General features: G+C 39.5%; 4 protein-coding genes across 10 annotated transcripts; 3 read left to right on the forward strand and 1 right to left on the reverse strand.

Moving 5' to 3' along the window:
- Positions 1-46: 46 nt before the first annotated feature.
- Positions 47-1,484, forward strand: LOC110851899 (histidine protein methyltransferase 1 homolog). Of its 7 annotated transcripts, none has more exons than XR_004835349.1 (5): positions 47-422; positions 516-688; positions 791-1,035; positions 1,121-1,242; positions 1,319-1,484. XR_004835349.1 is itself a non-coding variant. In XM_035854108.1 (5 exons), the coding sequence occupies exons 1-5, from the start codon at positions 80-82 to the stop codon at positions 1,379-1,381; spliced, it is 912 nt and encodes a 303-aa protein (XP_035710001.1). In that variant the 5' UTR covers positions 50-79; the 3' UTR covers positions 1,382-1,460. The 7 variants fall into 7 exon arrangements, 4 of the variants coding, with proteins under 4 accessions (XP_035709999.1, XP_035710001.1, XP_035710000.1 ...); XR_004835348.1 differs by having other exon boundaries at positions 1,121-1,261; positions 1,350-1,460; XR_004835347.1 differs by having other exon boundaries at positions 48-422; positions 1,121-1,261; positions 1,319-1,448.
- LOC110851900 lies at positions 1,379-2,831 on the reverse strand. The gene is made up of 3 exons (XM_022099831.2): positions 1,947-2,831; positions 1,630-1,864; positions 1,379-1,557 (listed from the first exon to the last, which is right to left on the reverse strand). The coding sequence occupies exons 1-3, from the start codon at positions 2,274-2,276 to the stop codon at positions 1,463-1,465; spliced, it is 660 nt and encodes a 219-aa protein (XP_021955523.1). The 5' UTR covers positions 2,277-2,831; the 3' UTR covers positions 1,379-1,462.
- A 1,480-nt stretch (positions 2,832-4,311) lies between these two features.
- Positions 4,312-6,314, forward strand: LOC110851897 (lipase 3). The gene is made up of 8 exons (XM_022099829.2): positions 4,312-4,594; positions 4,682-4,796; positions 4,855-5,098; positions 5,186-5,353; positions 5,463-5,525; positions 5,605-5,769; positions 5,842-5,924; positions 5,986-6,314. Exons 1-8 carry the CDS (start codon positions 4,414-4,416, stop codon positions 6,056-6,058), a joined length of 1,092 nt encoding a protein of 363 aa, XP_021955521.1. The 5' UTR covers positions 4,312-4,413; the 3' UTR covers positions 6,059-6,314.
- A 1,423-nt stretch (positions 6,315-7,737) lies between these two features.
- Positions 7,738-8,610, forward strand: LOC110852432 (thioredoxin F-type, chloroplastic). Its single transcript, XM_022100504.2, has 2 exons — positions 7,738-8,051; positions 8,211-8,610. Exons 1-2 carry the CDS (start codon positions 7,888-7,890, stop codon positions 8,455-8,457), a joined length of 411 nt encoding a protein of 136 aa, XP_021956196.1. The 5' UTR covers positions 7,738-7,887; the 3' UTR covers positions 8,458-8,610.
- Positions 8,611-14,095: the final 5,485 nt, after the last annotated feature.

A 14,095-nucleotide genomic window follows, 5' to 3' on the forward strand; every position in this document is an offset into this window, starting at 1 on the left:
ATTGGGGACACACTGTTATCCCGTCATTCCCGTCTCAGTTTCTACTTCACGAATAAAATCTTGTGGGAAACTGTTGATCATGTGCAACAAACAACAAAAAAATCATACTCGTTGTTTTCATATTTCTATTTCAGTTTGTTTACAAATGTTCAAGTTTTTTCCAGACGAGGATGAAGTGGTGGACACTTCTGGTGCCGACAGAAAGGCGTCACCTCTGCGACCTTGCATCGAAGTCAAGATTCGACAGGAGCACTATGACCTTGCCCAGGAGACCCCAGTGGTCAATGCTGGAGGGACAATTCCTTTAAACCTCAAGTACATTAACGTCCGCGATCTGCTCAAATCTTCAAAAGTCACAGGTGACCCGAATGTCAAGTCTATCCTGACCTCCTCTTCTGACCTCGTCCCTGGTCTCTATGAAGGTTGATAAAGTTCATGTTTTCTAAAATTCCAATCAAGCTACATTATTTATTCGACTAAGGCTTAAATACATAAATATATATAATCATGATAAGGTGGATTTAAACTTTGGGAATGCACCTTCGACCTGCTGTCATACTTGGAGGACGAGAGTGGGAAAGCAGTCAGCATAGGACCGGACACCAAAGTGCTTGATCTGGGCTGCGGTCACGGACTTCTTGGACTCTATGCGTTGGGAAGAGGAGCGCACGTCCTATTTCAGGATTATGTATGTACACCAGAAGAATATATTTATTTATTAATAATTATGGTTTTCTAGAGAGCCCATATTTGTTGCAGAAATAATGCATGTGATATAAATTCGTTTCAGAATGAAGAGGTGCTCACTTTTCTAACAATTCCAAATACGATTAGTAATTTTGGAGATGAAGGACTGTTGAGGGCAAGATATTTCGCAGGAGGTTGGGACTCCATAAACGAATATGCAAAAAATAACAATGGGGGAAAAGATTGGAAGTTTGATACCATTCTATCGTCTGAAACCATTTACAATATGGATTACTTTGAGGACTTTCTCAATCTTGTTGATCTTTGTCTCAAACCAAGTGGTTCCTTGTAAGCAGCTTTTAATTGTATCTTTTAACTGTTGTATGATTGCAAACCTTACACAGCACAGTGTAGACTATAGCGTAATGAATAGGGCATTGTTTTATGATTTTCAGGTATTTGGCTGCAAAAACATGCTACTTTGGGGTCGGAGGAGGAACTAACGCATTCACATCTCTGGTTACGAGCGACAAATACAATTTTGGAATAAATACTGTGAAATTAATTAAGAATGGTAATATAATGCTCCCAGTCAATATTCTATATTCAGTGTGCTTGTTTGTGCATGTAGGTGTTCAACGAGAAATTCTTCGGATTTGCAGACTCAACGAATCCTGACCTGATGAAGAAATAACTATTTACATAAATATTAATTTTTATTCCTCATCATTACTAACATTAAATTAATGAATTATAACTTATTAACGGAGTAATATTATTGAATGGTGATATCTGCACATCCTCTAAACGTTTCCTGAGGGCCACATCCAAGACCAGACGTTCCATTATCACAATATCCCCAGTTATTCCCTACGACAGATCCAATTAAGTAATTGTTTAAAAATACGTATGTTTGGTACATATTATAAAACTTGACAAAACCTGCTCTGTAATTCCACTGAACTATGCAGTGATTGCACCTCAACCCCTGAGGAAGTTTAAGCTTTGTTTTGTAGGTTCCGGTGGATGTCACATTGAGACGACTCCCAAAACCATCTGCCCTGAGCAATAGATTTTGGTTGAAGCAATTTTGCGTTTCGGTGGATGAGTTCGAGCAAATTCTCCATTCCATGTGACCCATGTGAGCTGCCGTGAGTTCTACCTCGACGTCAATTATCTACGCAACGTCATATGCAAATATAATTACACATGTTCGCCATTTTCAAAAGTACTCTCCATTTTGCGATCCCAATTCTCACCTGCCCTTGGGTATAACGTCCGGTGATAATTCCACGGTAGTAGTATCCAGCAATTTCATTTTCACGAGGTACAGAATCTGAGACTGGGTCCCCACAAACGCCACAATTGGTCCCTGGTGAGTCTGCCTGATGTAGACCCCCACAGAAAAGTTGGTTGTCTGTGTAGTTTGGGGGTGGGTTTTGGCTTTGAAATTCAGCGAATCTCCAAACAGAAGATCTGCTCGTGGGACGAAGTAACCTTCCATGTCCACTGACAGGCCGAGTCGGAGTCAATAAAACTGCGAGTGACAACAAGAGCGAAAATGAAAATGAAAATCTCTCCGTCGTCATTTTTGAATTTATTAAACTAATCCTAAATTCTGAAACCAGACTAAATTTATGCTCACTTGGCTATATCATTCTGGATTCTTCATTTGTTGCCTTTTATGCGCTTTGTTATCTAGTGCGGAAAATAATTTGCACGTCAATAAAAATATTTGCACTTTTATGTAGAATGTTGTTACATACAATTATGCAGTATTGCTTGCGTTGTAACATTTGCGCAGTGGTGAAATTTCAAAGTAATTCTTATGACGAAAACCTTTTCCAGAAAATTTCGAAATCCATTAAACCATGTTTTATCACGTAATCCACGTATCTATTTAATACATGATGGTTCCGTTATGATTAGCATTGTGTACGCATGGCGTACAGCCCACATGCAAACCATCAAGTCCATTTGTTGTTATTGTTTATTTGCAAGGATCAAACTTTGACCGTAACTTTGATTTGCGGATTGTATTGCGGACTCTTCCGAGTTGAATTCTGGCTAATTGCTCTACCGCCGGAACTATATGCATAGATACAGGAAAAGGATTGTCAATGTTGCTGATATTGCACTGCGGTGATAGCCACAGATTTAATTAAAGTCTCTCAACAGCAAAAAAAATTGTATACAGCCCGCAAAGTTTATCAAAGTTTGTTGATCCACAGAACTTGTGTCAGCATTTCCAAAACATGACTGTAAAGTGATCGCATGCAGTAATGTTTGATGCATACGTTTACTAGAGTTTCCGCATCTCAATGATGCGGAAGTTTTGCTTCTATAATTCGAAACTTCAAGTTTGATGCACACATTGAATCTATGTTTTTACTTGCATATTGTATTTAATGGAAAAACTGAACTACGAAGTAGATTATAACCTCGAAGAGGTTATAAATTAATGAAAGTGATCTGATGACTGATAACTGATCTTTCTCATACAACTCCAACATTTTGTATTCTGGCGAAGATTAAGTGATCTCAAAGCTGGTAGATGAGTTTCTTATAGTTGATTAGTCTCCTTGTGTCAATATTCAGAAACCAACCATACAAGAAAAGTTATATTTACGGAATTCTTAAAATGCTCATTTTGCATGCAACTCCTGAAATAGTAAACAGCTCAATAAATAATCTGGCTTATCTTAATGCAGCTTATCTCGTCCATCTGTAGCTAAATAGCTGGTGATGTTGGGCATTCAAGCGTATCTAATATTAATATGGGTACATTATAATACCATCAGCTTTACACTTTACAAGATGCATATAGGCATATCATCACCATCATCATCAGAAGTATGGAGCAGCCACATCATGCCAATTTATGGATGTATCGAATCTCTTGAGCTGATCCAACAAGAAACGTCAAATGTCAAGTGGACTACTCGACAAACAAAGAGCTGAACTGTTTTGACTACTAGCGATTCCTGCTGATATTCTGTGTAATACAAATTTTCTGGACATGAATGGCCCAGAGGAGCAAGGTAAACATACGTGGTGGCCAACAACCCATACAACGTAAGTCATACCTAAGAAAAGGTCGTCTTGCTAGTTGACGTCTTGTCATTCTTGAGATGAATGGGGACGGAGGGGATGCTCAGGCTTTTGACAAAGTTGAGATCATGCCATCCTCAACCATCCAGTCGGAGGAAATCACCTCACACCACTCGCCACTCAGTGACCAGAAGACCTTATCTCTCATCGGACGTACGTATGCAACACTTGCTGAATAGCTGGATAAGATTCACGTGTCGGCCAATTCAACAAACGTGGGTCACTCAAGAGCTAATAAATACACCCAAATTCACTTGCGGAGTATGATATGAATTTGTGGTGAACATATCAACACAATTGAGTTACTTCATCAGTCCAACCTTTCCATGAAATAGCGAGTCAAAGGATAAAATGTTATGTGAAGGTGGTGCATGGTTTTGCCAGCAACAGAGGAACATAATGTTTTTAAATGTGAGAAATGTAGTCGGGTGAAAAATTGGTAATGCTCGAATGTTAATGGCTCCCACTTAAAGAGAAATCTCATTACTGCTCTTTTGCCTTGTTGGGTTTTAGCTTTTGATTGGAACTGACTGAGCAGCGTTGTTTGCAGAGTTGGTCAAGTGCCGTCTTTGATTAAGCTGCAAACTGAACGGGGAAAGGGGGTAAATCTTCATCATGGTCCAATGCGAACGCCTTTTCGAATCTCACACGGTCATCACGGAAGATGGTTACTCCCTCACGCTCCTCAAAATCCCAGCCTGCGGAGGGGTCTCAACCAAACCCCCCGTTCTCATGGTCCACGGCCTCATTTCCACCGGAATTCACTGGTTTATGAACACCCCACAAAAAGACCTGCGTAAGAACCGTGTTTCTGATGGTTTCAAAGAAAGATGAGACATTGCCATTCATGTAGAATCATGTTAGTTATGCATTGATTTCACAGCTCACAAATTGGCGAGCCAAGGGTACGACTGTTGGTTGGCGAATTTGAGGGGGACTTCACTTTCTCGATCCCACGTGAGGGTTCCTTCTCATACTACAAAGTTTTGGGATTTCAGGTGAGTGAACTTGCAATTTAATTACTTGGCAGTTTATTAATTGTTGCTACCCTTACAGTTGGCATGAGATGGGGCAGTACGACCTTCCAGCCATGATTGACTACATTCTGAACCACTCTGGGAGTACAACCTTATCTTACGTTGGTCATTCAATGGGATGCGCTGTCTACTTTGTAGCAATGGCCTTGCACCCTGAGTTAAATTCCAAAATCAACGTCATGGTCGCACTGGCACCTTCCGTCTACGGGAGACACATTCGCAATACTCTGGCCCGAATCAGCGTCCCCGTCGGAACCTTTCTGGTGAGTAGTAGGCAGTAATCGTGGCTATTTGATAGCTATTTACGGCACAAGTGGTGATAAGAATTTAAAATGTGGAATTGTTTGTAGGGCAAACTGAGGAGTGTGTACAGCCGAGAGATTTTTCCCATGACGCTGATCGCCTATGCCAAAAAGTTCCTGCCCTATCTCACCTTAAATCCTGAGAGGGTGGGCAGCTGGATATTAAGAACTTTTGGAACACAAACTGGCGTGATGGGAAACCAACAAATTGAAAAGGTTCGTCTTCACACATTCGCATTACGCAGCATTACTAAAAAAAACAAGTGGAATCAGGATAGACATGGTTTAGGTTAAATCTAAATTAAGTATTTCGTTTTTATTGCAGCATCGAATGATCCGCATTGCAGGAGAACTGCCATCGCCCACATCTCTCAAGACCTTTTGCCACGTAAATATTTCTTTTAAATTATTATGTTTTATCTGTAGTTATTTTTATGATTTTTTAAATTCATTTATTATTCATAAAGGGCACGCAATGCTTTTCTTCGGGACGATTCCAGCAATACGACTACGGGAAAATTGGCAACTATCATCGCTACGGAGAACCCGAGCCGCCCATCTACGACATCAGCAAAACGACCGCTCCTGTTGCTACCTTCTACTCAATCGGCGACCAGCTATGCACAATCAACGTAAGCCTGACCTCTTGATCTAACCAAATCCTCAAACTTTTCGAATTAAATAAATAATTCTGTACGTTTCAGGATGTCTCGATGTTAGCCAAACAGCTCCCAAACTTAATTGGAAATTTTGGAATCCATCACACACAGTTTGCTCACACAGACTTGTAAGTTTTGTCAGCTAAAAATGTTAAAACTTGTAAAAAAAAATGTGTACTTATTTTTCAGTATGTTTGGGAAGGACGCTGACAGGCTCGTTTATGACAAAATTCTTCTCATTTTGGACCAACACATCATGTGATAACTAAGCAAATAAGTGCAAAAGTATTTATTCTGATTACTGTATTATTATTAGTAGTAGTACATACGTGTGTCTAGTGTAGTGAATAAGGCGTTTACTACAATTTCCTAGTTAAATAATTACTCCTTTTGTACATAATTTCCATACGTTTCAGTCTCTGTAGACATCAATAAATGTGAAATTCATGAGAAATTACCAAGTATGCATGAGTGGGCTTATCTAAAGCGCAACGAGATAAAAGAATTATTAATACTTATATTCGTCCCTTATTATTTACTAGTATTCGGGATTAGTTAATCTTTGCAAATTCCATTCTCAGTCAAGTGCTGCTAATTTACGTCAACGATTTTCAGATGGACTTCAGAACTGTAGAATGCAGCCATAGATTTGTACAGACAGTAAGTATTTACGGTACATACGTGTATACATGTCTGGGTAAAAGATAATGTTATACTGAAATTTAACTGGACAACCAGACTCGAAGTAAAGAATATGAACGACCACGACATTTTTTGTAACTTTTTCTCAGTTTATGATTAATTTGCATGTAATAGCAATAACGATCAAGTCAAGCGTCTATTACACTCTGTTGCGAACACCTTAACATAAATTAAGAGGTGTAATTAATTAAACCACCGAAAGATGTATTTAGACGATGCCCACATAAAGTAAGACGGACAACTTTTATTACCTCCTGTAATTATGCATTTTATAGTCATGATGACGCACTGCTAGTCTACCACCACTTAAAGAAGTCTAATTCCAGCCAAATAAATCGATTGAAATTGCTCACTCACGATTCAATTGAAAGTGTAGTTCTACACATTTTGTTACTCTTCGACTGATCAAGAATATTAACGCACCATTTTTTTCTAAAGTAAATTGTGCAGAGGAAAATATTCTGCATATTGAAAAAAGAGCTTTTAAGACGTTTTTGCTTGGAGAAGAGAATTACGCAGTATTGGACTCTCCAAAATTTCAGGTTAAAATCTCAACTAATATCAAAATTATTATTGCTCAAATTCTGCACGATATATGTGGGATTACATGTGCATATCAAACATGGCACTTGTCAGTATACTACATTGGTCTCTAGACTCTTATGTTACGAAACTGCTAGCGATGACTGAGAAAAAATTAATCACAATTATAAAAGTTGAAATTTGTAGGAAAAATTAACTTATTTATTACATTATGCGCTAACATAGTTAACTACAATCTTTTGTACATACTGTCTCAACATTGCAAATATTTCCTAATTTAGTGTATATTAGCAATTTAGATTCTCAGGAATGAGTACATAAAACTGATCCTTTAACTCATCCTGGTCCACAATTTAATAAGTTTGCTGCAAAAAACGCCATAATTTTGATGCTGAGAAAGAAGCACATGCGGACATATGCACACTCATTCATAGGAAGTTAATGAGACATTTATATTCACACCGACCCTTCATCATTCATCCAAATTAATTAGCATCATAATTACAGAAATGGAAATGATAACCTGTTCCCCAAATACGCAAATTATTGGCACGTCATCATCATCATTATGATCATCACCCCTCAATATGCACCTACACTTTCTAGGGGAGCATCTCCAATGAGATCTTCAAAAGAAAGAAAGGCAACGAGGGGGTGCCTTCGAACCAATGGTGCCGCTGTGCAGACCTTGAATATCAACTCATTCTGGAGTTTGACTGGAATTATTACCATTGCACAAAACTATAAAAGCGTGGCGTGGCGTGGATTATTACCATTTCAACACATTTCTTATCGTCCTCTATATTCGATCCTTGCACGGAACTCAAAAAAGATCTGTCCGAGAAAATGGCGAAAATTGCAAGTTTTTGTTTGGCATTTGTTGTGATCATTTCGCTGATTGAGACATCCTCTGGAGCCGTCAACATTATTGACATTTATAGAAATGTAGTTTTTGACTACGCCGTGATGAAGAACCCGAAGCCCGTGGTGGTCTTTTACTACTCGTCCAGGTTGCTCATTTATCCATTTACTTGTAATTTATGCAAATGTGTACTCATTATTTCAAATAAAATAATGATGAAATGATGATGGTTATAATTTATTCATTATTTTTATTATTATTGTGACGATTATAATGTGTGCATTAAATATTTGTCTTGTGACTGAAGCTCCTGTGGTGCATGCAAGTGGTCCATCAAGCCGATGTTGGAGCGGATGGCGAAGCGGAAGAACGACAAGATTTACCTGGCACTCGTCGACTTTGACAAGGTTCCAGACTTGCAGAGCAGCCACGGCATCCACGAGATCCCCACAACACGAGTCTTGTACAAGGGTGAGGTCATGGACGAGGTGGCAGGTCTCTCCTGGTCCCAACTCGTCCCCCTCGTCAACCACGCTTCCAAAATAGCGGTTTAATTAACAATTCTACCGCACAAACAAATGCATGTGTCCATGCCTGAAAAAATTATTTTTTTCACACACGGGCACATGAGTGGGGGTTCAAATTATACACTAGATTTTTTAAGAAATAAAGCAATAAACACATGTATAAATAAGTATGACCAAGAATCTGCTGTTCCTATTATTTCATTTTTATATCTTCATAAAGATGCATATTGTTGTAGTATTTTATTGCTACAAGAACGGTTTATACACATTTATAAAATATAAACTTATTAGGCTATAGCCTAACTATCTAGTCACACTATAATGTGTCTTGGTGTTGAGAATTTCAAAGATGCATAATCATATTACACTATTATACATCGCAGTCAAAGAAATAAAGATTGGATTGAATTGAAAACACAATTATTGTTAGATGGCTTTGGGAGTAATTTAGAAACCAGTGTTAGTGGGTCCGAGATCATCTTTTTGACCCTTCAAAAATACATTTTTTAAGGAGTTTAAGGTACCACAAGAGGTTGAATATTTCAGTTTTTTATGGACTTAGCAACATGATTTTTTAGAGAACATGAGTCAAGACATGAAGTACAGCTCCGCATAGAAACAAGGGCATTGGGGTATTTTTAAGAGCTCCCCGAGATGGAGGGGGAGGACTTTGAGGTCATAATGGTTGTTATTTGGAGTCACTATATATTTCCGCAGGGTGTATAATCGGTTTGTGGGCTCATTTGTGTGAGGTAATGAGATGTGAACCATTTTTGTCCTCAGAAACATAAAATAATATGGAGGGGCAAGTATAGAAATGCTATTTCGAAAAGTATGGAAGACAATATGGAAATGAGACCCATTATGCTCCCTATGTAAAACTATTTCGCACGATGTGGGAGTCGTTCCACATTTGTGCTCCGTATGGTTTGGACGCTAGGACGTTTTAAAAAAAATTCATCATGTTCGACTATTTTGGCTATAAATACGTAAGTATAAGTAACAGCAAAAGGGGACATTTAGCAAAATTTAGAGTAGTATATTTTTTACAAAATTTGTATTTGAACCAAATTTCTACCTACTATAATTTCTGAGAAAATTACAATCAAAGTGAGTGGTATAATTCCTTGCCAACTCTCTTGTGGTACCTTAAGAATGTAAAAGGCTTTTACTGCCTATGAAACGTTGAAAATATGGTCTTTCGGGAGTAATTTTCAACAAGATATATTTCTGTGTGATTTGTGTATTTATTTACTTCTATGTAATGCACCACACAAAATTACAAGTAGCAAACAAATATGAAACATGAAAGAAGCAACAAACTTTTTGGCGTTCAAATAAAGCATTTGAAATATTTGGCGAATTTTTAGCCTAAGCAAGGCCTATGAACCCGCTATACCGCGAAGTTTTAGGCCTTTTAAGATGGCCTTATAGATTTACCAAGATGTCTGTCTGTCCGTCCGTCCGTCTGTGCGTCCGTCTGTGCGCACGATAACTCTCTTTAAACAAAAGCTATCGACTTGAAATTTTGCACACTTCATCTTCGGGTCAAAAGTAAGGATGAGTTCGGAGATGGGCATGATCGGCCAAGTAGTTGGCCGGTGGGGGTCATTACTATCCAAATGCGTTGCCCTTAACTACCAAGAACCTTTAGAGCAGGTTAAATTATTTAAGTGCAAGTAAAATATTTGTAGCTTGAAAAATATCTATAGTAATAATTTTCAGTAATTTTAGTATGAAGATTGCGACTGACCTCAAAGCGTTTAAATTGGAATGGAGTTTCAGAAATTTTAAACCTGGGAGACCCGATAGGGTGACCCGACGGATTTCTAAAATTTGTAGTACGTAGTTGAAATTTGGAACAAAGGTTGCTAGTGGATTGTAACAGAAAAAACTGAATTTAGGTTGGAACAATTTTAATCTTGATGGACCCTATGGGGTGACCCATACTGATTTTTCAAAATCGTCATATCGAAGTGAAATTTGGGAGAGAGGTGATCCATATCTATTTTTAGAAATTGCGTTAAAAACATGAAATCCGGCACGGTAATACTTACAATTAGTGGCTTCTCATCAAAGAACTTGAAATTAAAAGTTAGCTAACAAGGGATGCTTTCGAGGTGATAATCGTGTCCAGGGTACCACTCATTGGTCTAAATGTTTTTTGATCGAGTGTTTCTCACGGGTTCGGGTTCTTACTTCGGGTTCGGATCGGGTTTGGGTCCTGCTTCGGATACGAAATTTCAGAACCCGAAACTTTCGGGTTCGGGTTCGGGTCCGAGAAATGTGAGCCCAAAATTTCGGGTTCGGGTCGGGTTCGGGTTCCGACTAAGAACCCGAAACCCGAACCAACAAGAACTTTTTGCCACAACGAATACGAAAACATTAAAAAAGAAAATAAAGTGTTAACCACACTTGCTACGACGGTTATGCTGCAGTAATTCATTAAATAATTCAAATTTTTAATTGTCGTAACTTCTTTTCACAAGTGTCTTCAATTAGTGTTATGGTTTGAATATTGAAATAAAATATATTTTTTTATCAAAAATTTGCTAAATAGTTAGCTTGAGCTTACTTTAATATTGGAAACTTGAAACTGAAAATCATTTTCAGTTTTCAACTGATTTAAAAATTTCTGAATGTCACGGAAAGCCATTATCCATGGTCGATTTTTTGAGATTGCATTATTATGGTCGAGGAATTAAGATTCACATTTTAAAATGCGTTATGTACTTATGCAGAAATGTGCTTAATTATAATTCCTCGGTCATATTTACAGAAGTATTGTTTGTTTGAAACCTTTAGGCTAAAAAGCCAGTCACCCCTTAAAGTTAAAATATATTCGGTTTTTCGGGTTCGGGTTTCGGATTTGATCCGCCAGTTCGGGTTCGGATCCTTGCAAACGGGTTTCGGGTTCTTCGGGTTCGGGTTGCCCTCAAGTTTCGGATCAGTAGTATCGGGTTCGGGTTTCGGATTTGCAAGAACCCGACCCGTGAGAAACACTAATACCCATCTTCGAACTCGGTCGTTGCCCAGATGCATCTGTATCAAATTTGGTAAAAATCAGCCTACTCCTTCGAGAGTTATGGAAAGACAGACAGACGGACAGGTCGATTACATAAGCCCTAGTTCGGGCTAAAAATTATATGCCAATCGTTCATTAGAGTCTGGCTTTTATGTAATAATGCCGTCTTAAAAGGCCCCGCGAAGTTGCTTGGAGTAGGTTTTTGAAACTGATTTTGACCGATTTGGTCATAAAATGTGAGTAACACGACAGGAAGAAAATTAGAAGATGGTCATGATCGGTCGAGAGGTTGAAATTGGGAATGTCGCTTTGACTACCTTTCAAAGTTCTATGCATTTTGGTGCGGGTAATTTCCACGATTGTCGAAGGGAAGTCAAGATTGCTTGACAATTTATCATAATACAAGGTTACGACAGTTGCTTCGATAGCCTCAAAAACCTCCATTTTTGAAGTGCTAATTATTTGGGCCGTCGCTAACGGTAATTAAAGCACAAAAATTTCTAACAGAACGCCGAAATAGCCGATTTCACATTTGCAACTGCACTGATTCTTGTTTCCAGGTTAAAAACCTACTCCAAGCAACTTTGCGGGGCCTTTTAAGATGACATTAATACCATTTTGGTAGTCAATGGCAGCACAATTGGGTGGAAATGACCCCCACCGGCCAACCACTTGACCGATCATGCCCATCTCCGAACTCATCCTTACTGTTGACCCGAAGATGAAGAGTGCAAAATTTCAAGTCGATAGCTTTTGTTTAAAGAGAGTTATCGTGCGCACAGACGGACGCACAGACGGACGGACGGACAGACAGACATCTTGGTAAATCTATAAGTCCATCTTAAAAGGCCTAAAAATTAATTCATGGGGAACGAAATGTGAGTGCACACTGGTTCCAAAAGGTAGCAGGGTTTTCGAAAATTGAAGTTTTTTCATCGTCGAAGTAAGCATCGCGCATCGTGAAGACTGTGAAGAGACAAAGTTGCAGTTGGCATGTAGATTACTACAAAAATGATCACATAGTGGCAGTAATACTGCCGCAGTATCACATAGTGATGGGTTCCCAACCATTTCACTCTCTGATTGACAAGAATTACATGAAGTTATGTCAACTTTTAATTTATTCATAAATTACTACCAAACCCAGCCTTACAGTCGGGGTTTATTTACCATACGACCCTCGACGTCACCACTGCAATGCTATTAGTAATGAGAGTGATGACGTTGAGGATCGTATGGTTAAAAAAACAGGAGTATATTTGCAGCTTTATAATTTTACGTGTTATTTTAACATAATTAATTGGCCCTGTGTCCCTTCCCATGATGTCGCAATCGAAAAACTGACCTCAGATTCGAAATCAGCGACCAAAAACCTATAAGAATCGACATTTACCCAATGCTAACGACGTCGAAATAATTAATTGAATTATTCGTAACAATTGTAAACATTTGAAATAGGCCGCTATAACAATTGTAGGCAATGTAGGTATACATATATAGTAGTTATATAGTATATAGTATCTAGCACAACTTCCACCTGTATACCTGTGTATACCTATATATAACATATGTGTATGTATATCACTACTAAATATATATATACTATGTATGTATATATATATATGTTATATATAGCTATACACAGGTATACAGCTGTATACCTATAGCACGCGTGTGCTATATACTATATAACTACTATATATGTAATTATAATATAACTCGGAACATGTGAGGCTGCTTATCTCAGGTGATATTAATATACATAGGCTATTAGGCTATTAATAGCACCAAGTCATACAGTATGACTGGGTGCTATTTATAGCAGAACTTTCACCGGTCTATTTATAGCAAAACTTTCACCGCCCTCCAGAGGGTATAAAAGGAGCTGACGTATCCCTGGGTGAGCTCCCCATTGCAGCTGCGCCCTTGGATCGCCCTGCCTCTCTGGGGAGTCGGGTCCACCCGTGGTTTGTCCCACAGCCCCGACTCTCTTCCCGTTGGAGGGGTGGTCCGGGGGAACAACGCTGCAAGGGGAGAGCCTTACGGGAAGGTCCCCCCTCCAATGCTCCTCCCACCAAGCAGACTCACCGGGTGGGGAGCCGGCGGGGCTTGCCAAAAGTGCGGGTGGCGCTTGGCAAGTGAGAGGGGCTCTCTACCTCCAACCCTTGGGTGACGCCGCTCTTTAGCGATACCTCCCCTTGGGGCCGACCGGGTTCCCGAGTTCGAAGCCTTAAGTGGTGTTTATGCTTCACGTCATCGTCACGTCCTCCTTCAAATCCGATTTTTTGATTGGCTGAACCAAATTATCACTACGACAATTATAAATTTTAACCAATCAAAAAATCGGATTTGGAGGAGGACGTAACGATGACGTGAAGCATAAATGCACCTTTAATGGGGGCCGATTTACGGGTGCGCTCCCACCTCGTAAGGCGAGGGTCAGACGGGCCCCCTAGGGGAACGCGGTCGCAGAGGCGGCGACGTGGGCAGGGCTTTCCCGGTCGGTGGAGGTAGACCCCCCTTGCGCCTCAGGGCGCGAGTGGGGGCCCGCCCGCGTGGAGCACGAGGGAGCGACGTCCTCGCCGTGTGCTCTGGAAACGCCCTTCTAAGGGCGGCCAACAGCTCCCCCCCTTATAAATG

The sequence above is a fragment of the Folsomia candida genome, unplaced genomic scaffold (genome assembly GCF_002217175.1).
Source record: "Folsomia candida strain VU population unplaced genomic scaffold, ASM221717v1 Fcan01_Sc007, whole genome shotgun sequence".
Classification (NCBI taxonomy): Eukaryota; Metazoa; Arthropoda; class Collembola; order Entomobryomorpha; family Isotomidae; genus Folsomia; species Folsomia candida.

What these genes read in the sequence shown, in the direction of transcription:
- LOC110851899 (XM_035854106.1), top strand. Translation starts at nt 80, where the DNA reads ATGTGCAACAAACAACAAAAAAATCATACTCGTTGTTTTCATATTTCT. An exon ending in ACGTCCTATTTCAGGATTAT is followed by an intron (nt 689 to 790) that starts GTATGTACACCA and finishes AATTCGTTTCAG; the next exon opens with AATGAAGAGGTGCTCACTTT. An exon ending in CTCAAACCAAGTGGTTCCTT is followed by an intron (nt 1,036 to 1,142) that starts GTAAGCAGCTTT and finishes TATGATTTTCAG; the next exon opens with GTATTTGGCTGCAAAAACAT.
- LOC110851900 (XM_022099831.2), bottom strand. Translation starts at nt 2,276, where the DNA reads ATGACGACGGAGAGATTTTCATTTTCATTTTCGCTCTTGTTGTCACTC. An exon ending in GACGTTATACCCAAGGGCAG is followed by an intron (nt 1,865 to 1,946) that starts GTGAGAATTGGG and finishes GACGTTGCGTAG; the next exon opens with ATAATTGACGTCGAGGTAGA. An exon ending in TCAGTGGAATTACAGAGCAG is followed by an intron (nt 1,558 to 1,629) that starts GTTTTGTCAAGT and finishes GATCTGTCGTAG; the next exon opens with GGAATAACTGGGGATATTGT.
- LOC110851897 (XM_022099829.2), top strand. Translation starts at nt 4,414, where the DNA reads ATGGTCCAATGCGAACGCCTTTTCGAATCTCACACGGTCATCACGGAA. An exon ending in CACCCCACAAAAAGACCTGC is followed by an intron (nt 4,595 to 4,681) that starts GTAAGAACCGTG and finishes TTGATTTCACAG; the next exon opens with CTCACAAATTGGCGAGCCAA. An exon ending in CAGTTTGCTCACACAGACTT is followed by an intron (nt 5,925 to 5,985) that starts GTAAGTTTTGTC and finishes CTTATTTTTCAG; the next exon opens with TATGTTTGGGAAGGACGCTG.
- LOC110852432 (XM_022100504.2), top strand. Translation starts at nt 7,888, where the DNA reads ATGGCGAAAATTGCAAGTTTTTGTTTGGCATTTGTTGTGATCATTTCG. An exon ending in GTCTTTTACTACTCGTCCAG is followed by an intron (nt 8,052 to 8,210) that starts GTTGCTCATTTA and finishes TTGTGACTGAAG; the next exon opens with CTCCTGTGGTGCATGCAAGT.